Source organism: Malania oleifera, chromosome 3, assembly GCF_029873635.1.
Source record: "Malania oleifera isolate guangnan ecotype guangnan chromosome 3, ASM2987363v1, whole genome shotgun sequence".
NCBI classification, from domain to species: domain Eukaryota; kingdom Viridiplantae; phylum Streptophyta; class Magnoliopsida; order Santalales; family Ximeniaceae; genus Malania; species Malania oleifera.
The window spans coordinates 57541137-57563069 of NC_080419.1; the positions used below are offsets into that span (position 1 = coordinate 57541137).

At 36.3% G+C, this 21933-nt stretch overlaps 1 protein-coding gene across 9 annotated transcripts; it reads right to left on the bottom strand.

The window, feature by feature from the left end:
* Positions 1-233: 233 nt before the first annotated feature.
* Positions 234-9799, bottom strand: LOC131150535 (protein WHAT'S THIS FACTOR 1, chloroplastic). 9 transcript variants are annotated; one of them, XR_009135557.1, is made up of 6 exons: positions 9572-9771; positions 7630-9294; positions 6099-7010; positions 5771-5922; positions 5587-5680; positions 234-457 (listed from the first exon to the last, which is right to left on the bottom strand). XR_009135557.1 is itself a non-coding variant. In XM_058101307.1 (3 exons), exon 2 carries the CDS (start codon positions 9125-9127, stop codon positions 7679-7681), a length of 1449 nt encoding a protein of 482 aa, XP_057957290.1. In that variant the 5' UTR covers positions 9128-9294; positions 9572-9788; the 3' UTR covers positions 234-457; positions 7630-7678. The 9 variants fall into 9 exon arrangements, 3 of the variants coding, with proteins under 3 accessions (XP_057957290.1, XP_057957289.1, XP_057957288.1); XR_009135558.1 differs by lacking the exon at positions 6099-7010 and having other exon boundaries at positions 9572-9794; XR_009135559.1 differs by lacking the exon at positions 6099-7010 and having other exon boundaries at positions 9438-9788.
* Between the last annotated feature and the right edge of the window lie 12134 nt (positions 9800-21933).

Genomic DNA, 21933 nt, shown 5'->3' on the forward strand with positions numbered 1-21933 from the left:
TCTTTTCCACCTTATTTCATTCCATAACTAAACATGAATAAATGAATTTTTAATAGAAATAAAATTTGAATGAGTTAAGCATCTATAAGCCAAATCGAAGTGCAGACCGGCTTGGGAACGATGTTCCAATCAAACCACTAAAGAAAATTTGTATACTTCAAGCCAGTTTCGGCCAATAGATTGCATTTAAATTTCATTCCATCATAATTTAAAACAAGAAATGCAGTCCATGATTATCAAGTAATATGAACCATAATTTATAAAAATTAGAGTCCAGACAAGTTTACAGATTCAAAATTCCAGCCCATACTAACATCATTTAGCAGTCCAACATGAAAAAAATTAGCCAAGCAAAACAAATCACATTGTTCAATCTTGTGACAAACCATCTTTGACCTGCCATGGCATCATCAGAGCGCTCATACATGAGTTTGGATCCGAAGAGGAACAAGGATTCCTACAAGAAAGAAATAGTCAGCACGCGTAATGAAAACATGAATACTCAAGCGAAATATTTCAAGAATACTCAAAAGTGAAATATTTCTTAAAAATAAAAAAATATTTAAAGCAACATTAACAACTAGCGTTGTATCGAGAAAACATCCTGACATCACTTCACAACCTCTCCCTTATTGAGGATTTAAAAGCACAGGAGAGATTTTAAAATTGTGCCATGCAACAGAAAAGAGTCCTTTTAACACCTGGCGCTCTTCATTTTAACTGTGCTCGTGCTTTTTGGGCAAATTTGTAAAAATGTGATGGAAGAATTCCTAGATTGAAAGAATGAACCCAAAAAAATTTAGACAAATGCCACAGGCACAGGGGTTTAGTCAATGTTTTCTAAGAACCTAACTAAAATTTTTTATATCCAAAATCTGCCCATGATTCCAATACCAAGAAAATTATGGTAAAATTGACCTCTGCTGATGCATTGCACCTACTAGAATGCAACTATTTGGGCGCATAATTGTTCAAATTACCAAAATGGATATTTTAAATGTCTCTGCTGGTCTTAGACCTTCATTGAAGATATTTGAAATGTATTTACCCTATGTTTGGAGAGACCTTAAATTCGGATTTATATTGAATTTGAATAAGTAACATAAAATTGTACTGAAATTTATCTAAATCCACCCAAATCCAAATCTAAATAAATATCCAAGGTCCAAAATCCATGAATATTTACACTTTTTTAGGAGAATGGCTTCTACTACTAGCCACCGCTAAAAACAGAAAATACACAAGCCGAATTAATAAAGCAGTCAGTTTGTAATGAGTGAAAAAAAAAAAAAACAATCCGACCTTCGGTGGTGTGAATGATACCAATAATTGGGGCTTAAAGTGATCTTAGATACCACTAAGAATTTTATATCTGGTCAACAAATACCAGTTAGAACTCTTGACATTATATTGACATTGTTCTTCAAACATTCCTGTTTTAAAAAAGCTACAAAAAATTGAACAATCATTGTTCTAGAGAGTTGAACAACAACCTTTATACACTCACATTCATCATTCAATAATCTCAGACATTCTTCGGGAAGTTCCAGCCCAAAAATTCCAGAAATTCATATATTCAAGATGTGCAAGCTATATATTATTCAAGATTTTTGAACTAACAATATTTCAGAAATTTTGAGCAAACAATCATTATTTAAGAAATATGAACAAACTATTGTTATTCCATAATTTTGTACAAAATAATTATTCCAGAAATTTGAATATATTATTCTATGACATTCACAGAAATTTAAACAAATTATCATTATTCTGGAAATTTGAATAAAGCACAACAAAAGTCTAACAAAAAGTTGGCTTTCAATATTCTGGCAACGAAGCATGCAATGAAGCACAATAGATTGAAGCATTGTTCCAGAAATGTAGAGTTAAAAAGTAAAAAACCTACAAACTGAACATGATATGATCAATTGATGCATACCGCTCACTGGCTTTTTGCCGAGTTGCTGCAAGTTCAAACAGAATAGATTTGCTTCATTTTTCTCATATATGTGGATATACTATCATTAGTTCAATGGCGCTTCAAAGGTGATACCAATCAGATTATGGGTCCATTTGTGCTGCAGTGAAGAGAGAGAGCAAGAAAAAGAAAGAAGAGACATCAATGGCAGTTGCCACTCTGGTCACTGCTCTAGATCTGTTTCAACAAGGAGGTTGCTGCCATTTGGGTGGGGGGGGGGGGGGGGGGGAGGGGAGAGAGAAAGAGAGAGATTCTCTTAAGTTGATGGTGGTTGCTGAGAGAGACATTGGGTTGACATCTTTTTTATCTAATTGATTTCTTTTTCAACTTAAAGGGACATCAATGTTCGTCAAGTGAGATCTTCAGTGTCATGTATGGGAACCACGACTTAGTTGGCACAGTTTTGAGTCAGGGCAGTCCCTAAATAATTTCTCCCCTGCAGGAGAGTGATGTTGTGCCTCTGTGCTTGTGAACATTATAACAGACAGACAAATGTTTGACCCGTATCTGTCCACACAGGTCTATTGCTGTGTGGTCATCAGAAGTCAATTCATCAATTTAGGAGCATACACTATGGAAGCAACCAAATTTAGAAGGAACCATCCATAATGCTCCATTAAGCATATAAGTCTCCATAGAATGCCTCAAAATAGTTTACCCATTTTATGGATTCAGCTCTAGTTGATAATCATGGGCAATGAAAAAAATATATACTAGTGTCTTTAGCCAGAAGAATAGCAAGGGATGAGCGAAGTAAAATGTTAAAAAAAAAAAAAAAAAAATGAAAAAGAGATGTGATAGCCTTACCAGTGATACAACCATCCAGCATATGAGAAAGTAAATGATTCCAATTTACTTTTCAATTACCAATACATTATAAAATGACTCATTGTTCGAAATATCAAGTTATCGACCATCAAAACCACACTCTTTTGATCCTCACAAACGAGCTATGAACACCATAACAATGTCCATGCCAAAAAGGAAAACCTAAAAAAGAAAAACAATAATCCAAAAAGTGGATTTTGTTTTGACTTTTTTTCCCCGGAGCTAGGAGGATAATCAAAGCATATGAGAAATAAAGAAGAATGTGCACTGCAAAGAGGGAAAGGTATAAGATTGGACAAACCCAGAAAAGACAGTTGCAAGGACCCTTTTTCTTATGATCATGCTTTTATCAAATAACTCTGCATTCCGCAACCTTCTGTCATCGCATTTCAGTATTGAGAGGTGAGACACAATTATCATCTAATACAAAGACCATGACTCTTGATGAGAACAGAGTGGGGTTCCTATTTGCTATCAACTTAAGATCCAATTTCAAGAACAAGCTTCAGCAGATCATACTACCTTTCAAACCTTTTTCACTGAGCTGAAAAAACTTATTGTCGGTAGCAATGTTTTAAAAAGCATTCGTAAGGCACACCTCAGAGGCATTTTGAGCATAAAACGCCCTAAGGCGTAACTGGAAAGGCGTAATGCCCCAAATGCATATGCCTCAGTGAGACAGACTCGCCTTTTACGCCCCATTTGGAAAGGCGTACGCCTTTCGGAGCACCTGCTTTAGAATATTAAAAATAAAAAATAAATAAAGGCAGCCTAATAGGAGCAGCAAAACCCCCTTTCTCTCGATGAATCTTCTTCACTCCAAACTTCCGTATCTCTCCGACGATTCCTCCAGCTCCTCCTCTCTCTCCGATGACTTGACGGCCGCTTCCAATGATACCTCCAAGCTTCTTGTCTCTCTCTGACGAGTCGACGTTCCCTTCCAAACTCTGATCTGCCTCCAACAACTCCTTCTGATGTATCCTCTCCCTTCAACGAACCCTTCAGAGCTGTCGTCTCTTTCGAAGCTTGCGTCTGGCTTCGAATACTCCCCCAACTTCTCGTCTCTCTCCTACGAGTCAACGATCTCTTCCAACCACTAATTTGCCTCCGACGACCCCTTCCGACGTCTCATCTCTCTCCGACTCCCCATTCAAACCTCTCGTCTCTCCGCAGCGACCCTCTGCAGCCTCCCGTCTCTCTCCGTGACCCTCTCGTACTCTCTGCCACTGTCTCTAAAACTCAAGGTAGCTGCAGCTGGCTTTTAGAAATTAGAATCTTTGATGATGAGACATTGTGATGCTTTAATTTGGCTTTTTCTTATGGCTCATGCTTATTTTTTAACAAATATTTTTTGTGTTTGTTAGTTATAATTGGCCTATATGATATTTAAAAATTATGTTTTTATATTTTTCTCCATTATTTGTAAATTTTCACATTTTTTTACTATATATAAAATTGATTTATTTATTAATTATTTTAAAAAATACAATCCCAAAATGCTTACGCCTTCACCTTTTTAAACATTGGCCGGTAGAATTGCCAATAAACTTTTTCTTACTCAGCAGCATTTACAACGAAACTAGCTTAACTGTACCTCAGATACACAATCAAGAAATGCAATGCCAGTTGCCCTCTGTCCTTTTTTCTAGTGCTATCAAAAGAGATAGTCTCTGCCAAAACACGTGAAAGTCCCAGAGTGAACCTTATTTTTCTTATGATCATGCTTTTACCAAATGAGAACTCTGCATTTCACAACCTTCTGTCACGGCACTTCAGTATTGCAAGGAGAGAGCCACAATTATCATCTAATACTAATGCCGTGGCTCTTGATGGGAACAGAGTGGGGTGCCTACTTGTTATCAACTTAAGATCCAAATTCAAGTACAAGCTTCAGCAGATCATATTACCTTTCAAACCTTTATCACTAAGCTAAAAAACTTATTGCTGCTAGAATTTCTTGACAATAAACATTTTTTAACACAGCAGCATTTATGACAACACTAGCTTAACTGTCCCTCCGAGACACGATCAAGAAATGCAATGCCAGTTGCCCTCTGTTCTTTTTTCTGGTCCTACCCAATGAGACTCTGCCAAAACACGTGAAAGTCCCAGTGTGAGCCTTATTTTATTAGTAAAGTCAGGCTTCGGCTTCCAAAGCCTTAAGGACCAAAGAAGTGGATGGCTGCACACAATAGAGTGTACTAACAATATCAAAACTCAATTTGTCTTCTGAAGCTAGAATGAACATGTGATAGAAATTGTGCTTGCTCTGTTTAAACTGTTACTAAGAACTTGGTCCCTCGCATCAAATGTGACGTTGGTCACAAGTGTTCAACTACATTTTGGTACCACAAAAAGAAAAAGCCCTTTGGGGGGAGTATGAACATAGACAACCATGCAGAAGACATTTTCTCATTCTTTCGAAAGTATAAACGGCTATTCCCTTCAAAACCAAAGAATAATAAATAAGAGAGCGAGGGACAAGTGCAGATTAAAGTAAAAAGCAGAGAATATGCAAGCAGCTAACTGCTAACCTGGTTCATTCAATGGATGTCTTAAAATCCTCTTCTAAAATAATTTAGAATAGTCAAATATAAAAATTAACAATGAATTGAATGCTTGAAAATAAAATAAAAAATAGAATTAATCAATTAACAATGACAGCAGAAATGTTACTAAGATGGAAAAAGAAATAAGGGCAGCCCAGTGCACAAAGCTCCTATTTATGCAGGGTTTGGGAAAGGGACGGACCACAATTGGTCTACAGTATGCAGCCTTACCTTGCATTTTTGCAAGAGGCTGTTTCCACACCTCGTACCCATGACCTCCAGTCACACAGTGACAACTTTACCGTTGCACCTAGTCTTCCCTTCACTAAGACGAAATAAAACATTGAAGAAATCTTTATTTTACGAGGTGCAATAAAATCAATTGATAATTTCAAATACAAGAGTGCAGGCTTACACTGTTCTCAAAGGCAATCAAAATTCTTCATTATGTGGAAAGCCATCAACGAGAAATTTCTTGCTTTTTCCGTGCATTGTCTGTTGCAGGAGCTTAACTATAGGGAATTTTCCCTTCTTTCTTGATGTCCAGGATAACGGTTCTAAAACAACCTAGAATTAACAGTAAAATTTTTTAAGGAAATAATAATACCAGACACAGCAGCTACAGCAGCAATAATGACAACAACCATGACAATATCAACAATATTTGATACCTAAGGAATGCAATTAGTGAAACTTTAAAGGCAAAATTGTGTATCATCAGGAAAACAATTAATTCTGCAGACCTGTTTCCTGATCCAGATTCTATTTCAGCTTGATAATCACTGATGCTAACACGGATAGACTGAAACACCGATAATGAAGAGGCACTAAGTGCCTTTCTGCTGCCTGGATCAGCTGCCTAAAATATTGTCGGAATCATTTAATCTGTTAATCTGGGCTTGAGAGCAACCAACAGCAGCAAATGTAGCCTTATTGCCAACACATCACCATCTTCATTCCCACAGAGCAAGCCAGTTCTCTCCAGATTAAGGACCAAAAAAATTCGAATAATTTTACTCTTGTTTTGATAGTTCATCTTTTAAGCTTCAAAAGTAATTTTAGGCATGTCTCTGGCAGGATTTTGAGGAGAGTGATGAGCCTAACAATGCCATCTCCATTTTTTCCACATTTCATGATATCTAATGAGGCATGCATCAGCCATATGATATGGCATGAACATCTCACTGGATGAGTTCTCCTGTGATGACATGTCTTATGGTTTGAAATTATAGCTCACATTTCTTACGTTGGAACATGGTTTCTAAAATCCCAGCCACATCTCACCTCTCACTCTGTCAAGATTAGTTTCTCCCCCACCCCCCCCCCCCCCCCCGCCCCAGTTTTGGCATCTACAATAGATTTTCTGTACCACCAGTGCTCAGTTCTATTAATGTCTGTGTGTGAACAAGTGAAACCAATTGAGCAGCTGAGTCAAAGGAAAATTATGCTAAGACTATCTTAGACAGTAAGCAAATGCTGTATGAAAAAATAACTTTTATAATAGTTTTAACAGACATGCATATAAAATTCCAAAAAACTGGCCTCTAGAATTATTTTTAACCACACACAGTTAAGTTGTTAAAGATAAAATTTTAGGCTTTAAGGTTGTGTCCAAAAATGTGTATATCAAGCCTTGATACCCCCAGCAGATGCAGCTGATTGCATGTAGAGAGACAAACAGACGATAAATAACATGGTTAACACCCATAATGGAGTAATAGGATAATCTTAACAAATTGATAATAAACACAGCAGCAAGAATAGGACCACAATTTCCTCACAACCATGGCCTGATATCATTTTAGGCTACAACTTCACCCCAAAGCTCAACAATGTATGTCAAGCCCTAAAAAGTATGTATCTGTACACTTATGCAGGTGAGTTTGTATTTGCTTGCATGTAAACAAGAAGAGGCATTTTAAAAATCTGAAATCACATTCCAGCAGGTCTCAAAGCTTTCATCAAATATAAGGGCTGCTTATATTTGTACTTTAAGTGGCAAACAAGTATCAATACAATGGGTGTAGGAGTTTCATCAATTTCACCAGTAACACAATAACACAAGCCTACCTCACTTTTCTCCTCTACTAATGCATTCTAATTTTTTTCAATAATAATTTGAAAATATTCCTTGTTTTTCACCATTGTTGTGTACAGGACATTCATGACCATGTGGCTTTCAGCATTTTGACTGACAGCTGATCACAGCATCCAGAAATTATAGATTTATGATACAATATTCAAGAATATATAAATTTACAAAAGCAGATTCACCTCGATGTTTTATGTTCTTTGACAAGATAAGGCATTGGTGACATCCATTTTACCACGAGCGCAGATGTCCCCCAACCTTGCCATCAAGAAAGAATGAAGCATCTGCAGTCCAGAACTTCCCTTCCTCATTAGTGTCCTCGTCATCATCATTATCATGTTCAACAATGACATCCTCACACTCAAACAGATCCTCAAAACCATCAATGTATTCATAATCACCACTGACATCCTCATCAGAGACCTCATTATCATGTACATCATTGTCCTTATCAACACAAGCACCCTTAACATTACCCTTTCTCCATTCTCGTCTCATCCTCTTTCCTTCCCTAATCAACTCCAGCAACCGATCCTTATACACCAAGCTTTCATCTTTCTCAAGAAGCACCCCCTTATCGTCAAAAGCCTCCACCAAGAATACAGAGTCCCTCTGCCCCTTTGGACTCACATAAAATAACTCAGGATGTCTCACCAGCATTGCCCACAACTTGTTGGGCAGCCCAAAGTCCTTCCTAAAATGTGTTAGGTGGTCCACCAAAGTCCTCTTCTCACCCATCATCCCCAACACTTCTCTCACTACGCTGCAAGACCTCTTCTCGGACTCAATGGACTCTTTGGCCAACTCCCCAGGTGCAGTGTTATATGGGCACACATTTGGCAATTCTTCAAATCTGATCAAAAAATCACGGTGGCGTCTCTTCAAATTCAACCCCTTTCTGAGTCTTAAGTGCTTGAATTTCAAAGGCCTGTCCATTATGAATCCAAGTGACTCAACACTTCGAGAGGGAAAAGGATTGGCCAGGTCTGGATTCCATGAGACAAGCTCAAGCGCACGGCCATAGGAGGTGTTAACAGTTTTGAATTTATCTGTGTGGTCATTGCAAAGGCGGGAACGGAAGTTAGGGGGGAGGCCAAGATCAGGGGCTAGATGAACTAGCTTTGACAAGAGGAGCCGACGGTGAGAGGAAAGCATGAGAAGTTTCTGGAGTTTGGTAGCCAAGGTGATGGATATGTCCAATTTGAGTTTGGATTCTTGAGCAGCAAGGGCTGCTGCTGCCGGGGTTAGGCGGACACAAAGTTGAGAGCACGATGTGGCTGCATTGAATGGTGTAGGTGGTAATGGTAGGCTGAAGAGTTCAAAAATGGCAGGGTAACGGCGGATCATTGACAGAAGTGAATGAGATTTAGAGAGGGACAAATAGGAGCGACACTTGGAAAGAATGTGCAGTGGCATGTAGTGTTTTGGCTTAGAAAGGAGTAGCGTTTTAAGCTTTTGAACAAACCGAATCCTGTTTTGCTTCTCAGCATGTTTGTCCAGCGAAGGACTACGGACAATCTTTATAGACAAACAAGAGATGGACATAGTAAGGATCTTTTTATTGTTACCCTTTCTATGAATGGTTTTAGGCATCCACAGAGGCACTGAGCTGAGGACATTGTGATTAAAGGAAATGAAGGATTTATCTCGTTGCATTGACATGGGCAAGGATAATGCCATTTTTCAGGTTTGATGAGTTTACAAGATTATGGTCTGCATCATATGAACGGATTGCTAAGAAATGTATTCAACTGCACGCTAATCTCACTCTTCGTCACTTGCATAAACAGCTTTTGCGGAGGAGCTGAATCAGGTACTACTGCTAAAATTTTCATGCCATGGCTCACCTAACCAGAAGAAGCAATTTCATGTTAGTTAACGCTGAGTTTGGAGAGGATAATTCATCGACTGTTGTTCAAATTAACGCATATGAACAAACATTAACGCCCGGAAAAGGGTTAAAAAGGGGGTCGTAAAGCTAGTGGCTTGCCTTCATTAACTAATGCGTCTGAAAAGCTCAAATCCAAAGATGAAACGGAAACACTAGTTACCAAACCTTTAACAAAAGATCCCTGGTATCGGTATGAGAGAAGCATGTAAAGGAGATATAACTGCATCACTTACTTGCCGAGCAGGACACGACCACCGCACCTCAGCACAGATGTCGATGGATTCTGTCTTTTCTTCGCCCCTGGAGGATCTAAAACTCAGTAGCAATGATATACAGCTCCCGGCTCCGGGCTCCGGGCTCCCACTCCGTTGCCTGCCGAACAACTTATCTTCTTCCTCTCCTTCTGCTCCCCCTTTCCTTCGGCTCTAGGATTCTGGGCCATCTCTTCTTATCCCCTTAATTAGATTTTCTTTTTTTTTTATTAGGTCTTCCTTTCTTCGTGTTTGGCGTTTAGCATAAAATAGTGTTTCATAACATAAATTAAATTTAAAAGTTTGTAATTAAATTTGTTTAAATTTTAAAAGAAATGTAGTATTGTTATAAAATAAAGTATGGTGGCAGTCAATCATATGGCCAACAATCACCTCTCCCTGCTCCCTCTTATCAGTCCCAGCTATCTCCCTCATCTCTCTTATCCCGTCTCCTTCATTCCTCTTCTCTCTCATCCGTTATTGTACACCTACCTCCATTACGATAATAAATACAAATCATCACTAACCGCTCCTTGGCTATATAAAGATGAGTTGCGAAGAAGAAAGGGAAAAGTGCAATTGCAGAGGAGAATGCATGCATAAGATAAAAAGAAGTGAGTAGAGAGCAAAGTGCAGGAAGAAAAACACGAAGAAACTAAGAAAATAAAGAAAGAAGAGAAAATAGTGAGATATTTTATAAGATAGGGAAAAATTTATACACACCTAGATGCATATTATAATTCTTCTTAATATAGTGGATTACTGATATCATCCGTCCGTGGAGTAGGTATAAACCGAACCACGTAAATCCAGTTTCACTATTTATTAATTTTATTTTGTCTGTCTTCATTACCTTCTGATTATTCATGTTTATTTATTCCTGTATTATTTTATAACACGTATCAGCACGATGCTCTACCAAACTGGTATATTTATATATATATATTGCCTTAATGGACGGTTTTATTTTTATTTATTAATGTCGCCTTAGTATATATATATTACCAATCTCCAGAATAAATGGTAAACTAGTCCTCCTGAAAAGACTATATATGAATATTTAATCTCCCGAAGAGATAAGTCTCCTAAAGAGACAATATATTAAATTTCCAGAAGAGATAGTAATTGTTTACCTCTTAAAGAGGGTATATTTTTAATCTTCCAAAAAAAATATTATATTACTATTTCTATATTATTACAGTTAGCATATTTCGCTTTTCTAAATCACTTTATTATTGTTAATTTATTCATATGTCGAGTCTAAGTAAAGTTGAGTTTGTTCCCCTTAACATCAAAGGCAATAACTATCTCTTATAGATTCTTAATATAGAAATTCATTTGAATGCAATGAACTTAGAAAATACAATATGAGATGGAAATATCGCATCCCTACAGGATCCCGCTAAAGCCATGATCTTTATCCGATATCATTTATAAGAACAATTAAAAACGGAATACCTCATTGTTAAAGACCCACTTATCCTATGGAGAAATATAAAGGATAGGTTTGACAACAAAAAAAAAACAGTGATTTTACTAAAAACTCGATATGAATGGTTGCACCTAAAGTTGTAAGATTTTAAAACTATCAGCGAATATAACTCAGGTCTACATAAAATTAGCTCAAAGTTAAAGTTATGTGGAGAAAATATTATTGATAAAGATATGTTAGAAATAACTTTTACTACTTTCCATCCCATTAATGTGCTCCTGCAGCAACAATATAGAGAAAGAAAATTTACTAAATTTTCCGAACTTATATCATGTTTTCTTGCCGCTGAACAAAATAACGAGCTTTTGATGAGAAATCACCAAACTCGTCTAACTAGTTCGACCCCATTCCCTAAAGTGAATGTAAACACATCTCGTAGTCGAGGGCGAAGCCGCAAGAATGGTCGTGGTTATGGTCGCGACCATGGTCAAAATAATTACCGGCATCGACATGAGGTAACAAACCCCCAGAAGAGGGATGACCCCTAGAAGAGGGCAAATTATCAGATTCAGCGACCCAGACACTATGAAACTAAATGTTACAAATACGGAGGAAAAGGTCATTGGTCGCGTACCTGTCATACGCCCAGACACTTGGTAGATTTATACCAAGCATCCATAAAAGAAAAGGAAAAGAATAAAGAAATTAAAACAAATTTTGCTGATAATATTGTTCCAATGGACCTTGATACTGAATAGTCCAACTCTATGTATCTTGACGTTGTTGATTTCCTTGTAAATCCAGATGAAAATAATGATGTAATATTTTGGGACATAGTAAATAATACTGTATTTTCATAAATTGTAGCTATTATTATAGTAATGAGTTTTTAAAATATTTGTTGTAGTGAAAATTGTCTTAAAGCTTTGAACGAACCTAAGATGTCTATGGAAGAAGTTTGTTTAGCTGACAATGCTACAACACACACAATTCTCTGAGATAGAAAATATTTCTATTATTTGAAAATATCACCAACAAATGTTAATACAATATATGGGTCTACAAATTTGATTGAAGGCTCCGAAAGAGCTAATATAAAGTTACCTAATGGTACTTTATTACAAATCAATGAAACTTTATATTCTAGTAAATTCAAAAGAAATCTGCTAAAGTTTAAATATTTAAGACTTAATGGATATCATATTAAAACCACAAATGAAGGCAATAAAGAATTTCTTTACATTACTTCCATTATTTCTAGGAAGAAACAAATTTTAGAAAAGCTGCCAACCTTATCTTCTGGACTATATTATACAAAACTTAAAGCAGTTGAATCATATAATGCCTTGCACCAGAAGTGCAATGACTTAAAGTTATTTACACTTTTGCATGATTGTCTTGGACATCGTATATTTTAATTGTGACCTTAGGGTTACCTAAGTATCAGAGTTGAGGGGTGCTACTTGTATGGGTGGGTAATCACCCCTATCCTTGGGTAATCTCATGGGTAAACCTTTGCATGTGATTGTTAGGTCCATAAAATGACTTTCAATATTATGTTAATGATTTGCAAATATTATAAAATGATATGTATAATCTTATGATGGCCACACACTGAGTTTAATATATTGTTTCTTCCCTTACTGAGAGATCGAACTTAGAGAGCTCGAGATTTTATAGCATTTTTGGTAAATAGAAAGAGAAAATGGTATATTTTTATGTTAATTTTGATATGTATATTTTATGTTTTATGATTTATGTTTTAAGTTTTATAAGATATGGATAGTTGTGAAACATACTGGTATTAGTGGATAATGTTTTGGAGACATGTATATATTTGAATATAGGTGGATGATTAATTTATTATGGTTGGTAGTTAGAATTAGTAAACTCTAGTATTATGTTATATGGAGATTATGGTGTGTTTTCCGCTGCGTATATGTTGATTATGGATTATCAGGAATTTTATCAGGTATAACGCGCTGGACCCGGGTTTAAGGATTTAGGGCGTTACACCCCTATTGTTCGTCACCGATTTCAGGCTGGATTTGACTCGGTTTGACGATCCAGAACCATCACTAGGTTCGTAGGATCGTTCTTTACAATGCTGTAAGAGCTTATTGTTGGTTTGAGAGGTTTGAGAAACATCTCAAAATCAGGGTAAGTGTGTTATTTTGAGAATTTCTTAACAAATATTATTATTTGGAGTCTAGAAAGTATTAAATAAGTATTTTTCTTAAGATTTAAGTCAATTGGGATTTATTTTAATTAAACTAGAGTTTTTGATTTAGGGTCCAAGTGAACACCGTGGGTATCAGTTCGAGGATCCTGCCAGCGTAGTTCAAAAGTCAGGTAAGGAGAAATTGTATATTAAATCAGATTTTATGAAATTAAAGGAAATAAATTATGTTATATTTATGTTTATGTTTTGATGTGGATTATTAATATGCCAACCATGTAAACTATGTTTTATGAGCCTAGGACCATTTATATAGTTATGTATATGTGAAAATGAATTGATGAAAGTGAAAGGTATTTTCTGGGAAATTATATAAGAAATGGAAATTATGTTTTTAGTATTTAAATGCTAAATGTGGGGTGGCTTATTTTACAAGGAATATGTATGAATTTTACAACTAAATTATGTGACATGAGTACATGTAAGTTTTGTACAAATATATGTTAAATGTATAAGATGCAGACTAAGTAATGCATAAGAATGAAATATGATATGAACCATACTGCTTGTGTATGTTAATGCAACCATGTAAATGTAAGACAACTAAAAAGAGATGTGTTAGCATATTCTAGCGCATTTCTATGTGGACTAATGATGACAGCTAAAAGGAGTTGTCTTAGCAGATTTTAACGCATATCTATGTGGATTAACTGATGACGACTAAAGACCAGCTATGGTACGAATGAATGAAATGAAAATGGAATGAAATGAAAATAGAATGAAATGTAAAATGTGAACGATAAAAATGGGAAAGAGTCACTTAAAGTGAAATGTAATACAATGTTAAAGCTATGAACATGAATAGATGTGAATGGTTGAATAATGACAGAAAGAATAATGTATTATGATATTAGAAGTATCTATGCTTGTAGAACATGTTATGAGTGGGCGGGGCACACTCTTCACCCGAGGGCTTGCTGAGAAAGGCGAGTGCGCTAGTAACTTCAGATGTGGCAATAGCTGCATAACATACTAGGGCAGAGGGAACCTATTTATATAGGCGGATAGATTTCTCTATCTTTGGGGCTTTTGCTGGTAAACCTTTGTTGAACTGTGTGAGTACGAGATCAATTTAATACTTGAGGGCTCACTGAATAAGGTGAGTGCTCTGGTATGCTTCAGCAGCAACCTTAGGGTTGCCTAAGTATCAAAGCAGAAGGCTGCTACTTATATGGGTGGGTAATCACCCTTATCTTCAAGTAATCTCGTGGGTTAAATCTTTTGCATGTAATTAATTAGGTTTAGAGAATGATTTCAGTGTTATGATAATGTTTTGCAAATGTTATTAAAATGATGTTTATAAACCTCATGTTAGCCACACGCTATTTTAATATATCGTTTCTTCCCTTATTGAGATGTGTCTCACCCAAATATGAATATTTCTTTTTCAGGACATCCTCGAGGTCAGGCTTAGAGAGCTTAAGGGTTTATAGCATTTTTTAGGACTATAAAGAGAAAGGGTATATTTTGATAATACTGTTGGGTTGTATAAAGTTTAAGTTTATGTTTTATGTTTTAAGTTTGTTGAGAAAGGAATGATTATGAATACTAGTATGTGGATTGAGTTTTTGGAGGTACATGGATTTGTGAATACAGATGGATAACTGGTTAATATGGATTATATGTAGAGATAGTAAACTCTAGTATTATATCTATGGAGATTATGTTTATGTTTTCTGCTGCGTACGTTTTAATTTATGGACTATCAGGATTTTATCAAGTATAACGCACCAGACCCAGGATTAAGGGTTCGGGGCATTACATAGACAAAGCTAACTTTTATACCCAAAAGGGTTTATAAGGTTTAAAATTCAAAACATGAAAGTTCTGTAGAAAATCTCGCAAAGGAATTTGGGTCTGGCGACCAAATCGCACCCCTGTTCTCCCCTAGTCGCACTCTAGTTGAGGCTCGCGAAAAATCAGGGATTCAAACTTTAGGCATTCTCGACCTAGTCACACCTGTAGATCTTCCTAGTCGCGCCGATGGTCGAGACTTGCAGGATCTTAGCTTCAGTAATTCTTTAGGATCTCGACTTAGTAGCCGCTCAAGGTCTCCTGGTCGAGTTTTTGGTCGAGACTCTCGGTATTTTTGGTTTAATTGGTCTTAGGTTCTCGACCTGGTTGCCCTTCAAGGTCACTTGGTTAAGCACTTGGTCGAACCTTGCAGCATTTCTCTTTTAGTCTGAACCTTGGAGTCTTTCTTCTGTGACCTGGTTGCACCTTGTGTTTGCTAGTCGCACCACATGGTAGAACCATGTCTTTTTTCCTTTGATTACTTAAGGCTTTAGGGGCTTGGTGAACATCTTATTTGAGTTTTGTGTTTCCCAATTACTCCCTTAGCTTCTCGTATTTCTTAAATCCTCGGTTTTAACCAATTTTTCCTGAAACATAAACAAACCTTGCATAACTTCAAACTATGATAAGAAAAGGGTATTTACAAGATAAATGGGAACAAAACAAAGGTAAATGGGGGCCTAAAATAGTACATTTTAGGAACACATCACAACCCCCAACTTACACTTTGCTAGTCCTCGAGCAAAGCAAAACTAAGAAAACTATAAAATCCTATCAACCTCCTCTTTCATGGGAAACACGATTGCATTTACCATTTGCAACAAGGCTTTAAACCCCTAGGTGACCCTAGTGTACGAGTTATAGTCTTGTGAGGGTTTCCAGGGCGATACCCACAAAAACCAACCTCAGTGATGTTGACTTTATAAGTCATATTCCGTTTTGATCATGACAAATACAAGGTATCGTACTTGTGCATCTAGCACTTGAACAAGTAATTCTCTTAGATGGTACGAAGAATGGAGATACTATCAAAGCTATGAGGAGCCAAAAGATCACTTCTGGCATGGCAACATGAAGAGCAAAGGATGAAGACAACTCTCATTTCTATTTGTAAATGCATTTAAATTATTGGGTCTGTAATCATATGGTTTGTAATAATTGCATCGCATGCATGGTAAGGAACTTATGCTCAAAAGATCATAGATTGACCGTAGGGACCAAGCATCTTCTCCTAAAACCCTTTTTATAATTGCTCAAATCTTTCAAAGGGTCTAGAATATCTTTAGGGTCAAATTAAAGGCAAAATAGTAAATTTCAATGCCCTTAGTCGACCGACCATTCTTGTGTTATAATGCAATGGTTGACTGATGCACTGTTTGACCGAAGTCAACTTGTTGACCAAGGCTTAGTCGACCAGCCCTCTTTGAACGTGGCTTCCACAGTCTACCGGCCCATTAAAACTTACTTTTCCACTGCCCTCTGTCAATCGGCCTATCAGTTCAAAAATCACCATGGTCAACCAAACTACATGAGTAGTCAACCAACCTTTCGTGTGGGTTGATTGAACCCATGAAGGGTTCCAGATTGCCTCTCAGTAGGTTGACCGACCCACTCAAAGGTCAATCAAGCTTAGCCTAAAAATTCAAATCTTTGGCTTGGTTGGTCAACTGACTTGTGCCTAGGTCTACCGAACCTCTTGGGTTTGCTATTTTTAACCGCATTAAACAAGAATTAATTTTAATTAAACTTTTTCCAAAATCCTCTCTATGTCCTCAATGGTCGAAAATTTTGAAGATTCTATACATACCCCTTCATTTGTCCAGATTAGAGATGATTAGCATCTTGATTAGCAGAAATACTCTCTTAAATTATTTGTGCTTCCATTGCTCATATACTTTGATTTTAAAGTATAATATATACTCTCTTCCATCCTTTCTTGCCAAAAATTGTTTTAAAAGAAGAGAGCATTATTGTTATACTCCTCACCTATAAATCAATTGCAAGTTGGAGAGAGTTGTATTGTTGATTGTAGTTTGTTTACTCATACATTTATTTTTGGTTTATACTCTTATATATTCATATACTTGAAAATCCTTCCTTGAGAGTTAACCTTGAGATCTTCCCATATTATTTCATATATAAATATTGTTGGGAAATCTCTTCTTCAGCTAGTGAGTCTTTTGCATCCTCTTGCAAGACTCAAAAGCCTACATTTAACTTATTAAGAAAACTCCTTGTTAGGCTAAATATCCAATATCTCCTATACCTTCCTTTGAAATATTTGTTTGGAGATATTATTTACATATAATCCTTGAAGTAGTCCCTAACATATATTTTATTTGACTCAAAGATTACAATCTCTTACATATCTCATTATCTTGCATTTGAGAGATACATTTACATAATCTCACTTGAGCATAATTCTTTATCATCTGTGAGTGCATTGGATATATAGTAGTACATATCTGCTTAGCTTAGAAGCATATGTGTTGTACATGAAATTTATATTGATTGATTGTATTCCAGGCGTGGTTTGAGGTGGGTTTTCTCCATTCCTTTAAGGAGAGGTCATAAAGGTTGGGGTTAGCCCTGTTAATCTGACTTGGGGTTTCCCTTGCCCAGTAAGGAAAGGGTGTTGTAACTGGTTTCGCTCCACCCATAAGTGAGCATTAGTGGAATCCTCATGCAGGTTAGCTAGAGGCGGGGACGTAGGCACAGAATCCGAATCTCGATAACACATCTGGTGTCACTCTTGTTTTACGTGCTTTGAATTTTGTGCTTGCTTGCTTGCTTATCTTACCTACTAGATTTATTGCACTAATAATTGGATACATATTTCTGGTTGCTTGAGTAACACTGGAACAATTTTATTTTCTTAGCTTGTTTAAACAATCTTGAATCGGTTAAATTGGATCTGCTTGGAAAGGACCCTAGGTTAAGTTATACTGCTATTGGTTAATTGACCTTAGGATTACACCAATTCCAACAATTGGTATCAGAGCTGAGTTGTAGCATATCTTAACATGTTGCTACATAAAGGTCAATGGCTCATTTTGGTGTATCTCAGTTTAGTGAGGGTTATTCCTTATCAAGGCCTAAATTGTTCTATGGTGTGGATTACACCACCTGGAAACAAAGAACGACTATTTTTATTCAATCTGTTGATTGGAGGACTTGGAGAGTAATTGAGCAAGGGAACTATATCCCATTGAAATTTTTTTATAATAAAGAGGTTCCCAAACTCTATGATGAAATGAATGAGCATGACTTGAGTTTATTGAAAATTAATTCTAGCGTCATGCATATCTTATGTTGTGCTGTAGATGCTGACATTTCAAGAGAAATCATGGCTTGTCAAAGTGCCAAAGAGATATGGGAGGCACTTGAAAAGCTATATGGAGAGAATGAGAAAAGGAAGTCTACTACTCTATAAGCATCAAGATCAAACGTTCAAGGAGAAAATCGGTGTTTTATTACTTTTACCGACGAGGAGGTAAATTCCTCTCCTTCTACTTCATTAAATGATTCATGCAATGCTATTTGCGATAAATATTGTGATACTCATTGTAATGAATCTTGTAGTGAATCTAATGATGATTGCATGTCAAATTATGAGGAACTTAAAAAGGAATATATTAAAACTCAAAAATCTCTGGTTAAAATGCTAAAGCATTATACTAATTTGAAAAATGAGAATGAGGGTTTATTGAAAGATCTAGAATCTAAAATTCTTGTTGTAAAAGAAAAAATTTGAAAATCATAAGATTAGATAACAAGAATGTAAAGTTGGAAAAAGAGCTAAAAGATTCAAGATCCAAAGTTTCTATTGAAAATGAAAAGGATCTTCAAATATTTGCATTGGAGTATAAAGAAAACACAATGACCAAAGAATTCGAAAAACTACAAAGTGTTTGCAAGGGTTTAAAAGATCTAAAAACTAAAGGCCTAGAAATAAAAATAAAAGACCAAGCTAAGATTATCCAAAAATTCACTAGAGGCCAAGAAAATTTTAAAAAACTTTTAAGCTCACAAAAGATGACCTTAGACAAGGAAGTATAGGTTATAATGGAATTGAGAATTGGAAAAGAAAGAACCTATACATGGGGTACTTTGTGTAGAGACCGAATAATTTTCACAATTTAAAAATAGAAGAAGGAGAGAAAATGAATTAAAAACTGGAAAATTAAATAGGACTCGTCGACGAACACAGGGGATTCGTCGACGAGCACATATGAGGGTCTCGTCGATGGGGATGTGTCTCGTCGACGAGAAGATACCGAGAGGTTGATTTCCAAGTTCTGAATTTCGTCGACGAGGAGTAGGCATTCTTCGACGAACGTCCTTCTTGACCTCGTTGACGATGTGACGTGGCTCGTCAACGAAGGCCAGTGTATAAATAGCCTAAACCTCATTTTTTTAGCTAAAATTCTCACACAAATTACTCTCTCTCTCCCCAGTTCGTCCCCTCCCCCTTCTCTCTAAGTTTTTGGGCCGGATTCTCGTCGAGTCGACGATCCAAGGCCACCATGACGTTCCTGGGAAAATTCTCTTCAAGTCTGCTAGAGCGGATCGTTGGTTGGATTGCTTTGAAATTCATCCCAATCTCAGGGTAAGGGATTTTATTTAGTATTTGCCTTTCCCACAGTTATAAAAAAATGTAGAATACGAAGAAATACTGATATTTTGTTCTGGGAGATGATGTTTTCAGGGTGTGGAGTGGGGAACCCTACAGGTGTAAGGCCAGAATACAGTAGGGGCTTTTCAAAAATTAGGTAAGGAAAATATGCTATGCTAGGGAGTTTTTAGAATGTGTAACAAGGGATTATGTATGTATATTTTCAAGCATGTTGATCAATTTATTTTTTTAGAATATCATGAGTATTATTATTTCAGAGAGATTACAGATATGAAGCATGAGATTTTAATTACATAGTTGTGTGACCTGAGTTTATTATAGTTTAATATGTTGAATATGAAATTTTACAAATATCCAGTTATACAAGTTTATTAGTAGAAAGTAAGATTTATAGCATTTTTTCAGAATAACATGATTTCTAAACCATAACACTCAGACAGATATTACAGATATTTTAAAAAGAAATTACAGATATTATAGACAAATATTACAAATATTACAAACAGATGTTACAAATATTTCAGATAAATATTACAGATATTACAGACAGATATTATAGATAATTCAGATATTACAACTCAGATTTATAGTGTTATGGTTGTTTTGAAATAATGTTAAAAGCAGTAAGATATATATATATATATATATATATATAATAGTATTACACAATATCAGATCCCTGAGGATATTATAGACAAATACCGATAGCAGAGCACGACACCATTGCTATTACAGATAGAGTGCAACCACATAACTCAGATAGTATGTGGATGCCGTCTAATTATGCCAAGAGAGATTGCAGTCCCCCCAACAAGCTGGGTTGAGGTGGCCGGTTAGATAATGTTAGATTTGGAGATTGCCCGGAGGGATTGCAGTGGGCTAGATTGGCGGATGATAGAGATATAGATTGACTTGCTTGGCAGACCAATTAGAGTAAGTCCGGCCTACGAGCTACACAACCTTGTCATGAGGACTTAAATCATGACATACAGATCCCGGGGTATAGCAGAAGTTCCTATGTACAGATATATCATATAGCAGCAGTTATATTATCATATTAGCAGTATGTATAGATAGTAAACTCAGATACGCAGTTGTATTTTAAACTACATTACTTGTGTTTTATATAGTATATCAGTTTACTCATTTTACAGTATCAGTATTATTTCAGTATATTAAATGTGCAACTCAGTCGCCACACACTAGTGATAGCATATTTTCTCTTACTAAGCGTTGTCTAATCCCAGTAACTTACTATTTTTCAGGAGATCTAGTTAGGTGAACAGATCAGGCTCGCGGGTAGAGATTATCTTGCATTGCCCATACTGGAAGGGTAGGTATTTTTATGATACCAATAGTTTTGGGGTAGATCCCAGGTTTTTGATGATGTCACTGGGTGCTTTTGTGATATATGTGTATATACCTTGGGACTTATAGTTTTCTGGCATTGTATAAAGATGTTTACAGTTTTACAGTTACCACTGCTTAGGAATGTATGCAGTATAGAGTTCCTCAGTGCTCTTTTGGGCCTGAGAAATTTCAGTAGTATTTCAGTCAGTTTGATGATATGTTTTATATATATTTATTATGAAAAGAAAAATGATATAAGTAGCAGGTCATTAAAGCTTGGTATTAGAGCCTAGGTTGTTAGGTTCTGTAGACTCTAGAATGCAACGGATACAATACTAGAATATAGGAAAAAGGATTTGGGGTTTTGTTCTGTGGTTTAGATACATGATTTTCATGGTGGTTTCTGTGTTTTTCCGAGGGTGACGATTTCAGGAAAGTCATAGTAAACTATCAACGAGTCGTGTGTTTAAATTGCAGGATTGGATTTTGGGTTAGAAATACGGGTGATAGTTAATAGAGAATCTAAGGTTTTAGTTGAATGAAATAAATTAGATTGGCATGGGAAATTGGATCCTGAAATAGTGTTCTTTGTATTTTCAGGATGGATCTAGGGAATAGTGGTACGAATGTTGGAGGTGATAGACTAGGACCCTTCAGTATGGGAGGTGGAGATATAGATGCAGTATTGCGTAGCATCACCCAGCAAATGATGGCTGAGATGGCTAGGAGCGAAGGAGAGCGTGGCTACACGATTAAGTAGTTTACGCGGATGAAGCCTCCATCTTTTGCTGGAGGACCTAACCCGATTATAGCTGAAAACTGGGTTCAGGACATTGAGGAGATTTTGGCAATGCTGGCATGTAAATACGAGCAGAAATTATTTTTCGCATCGT

What these genes read in the sequence shown, in the direction of transcription:
- LOC131150535 (XM_058101307.1), bottom strand. Translation starts at nt 9,127, where the DNA reads ATGGCATTATCCTTGCCCATGTCAATGCAACGAGATAAATCCTTCATT.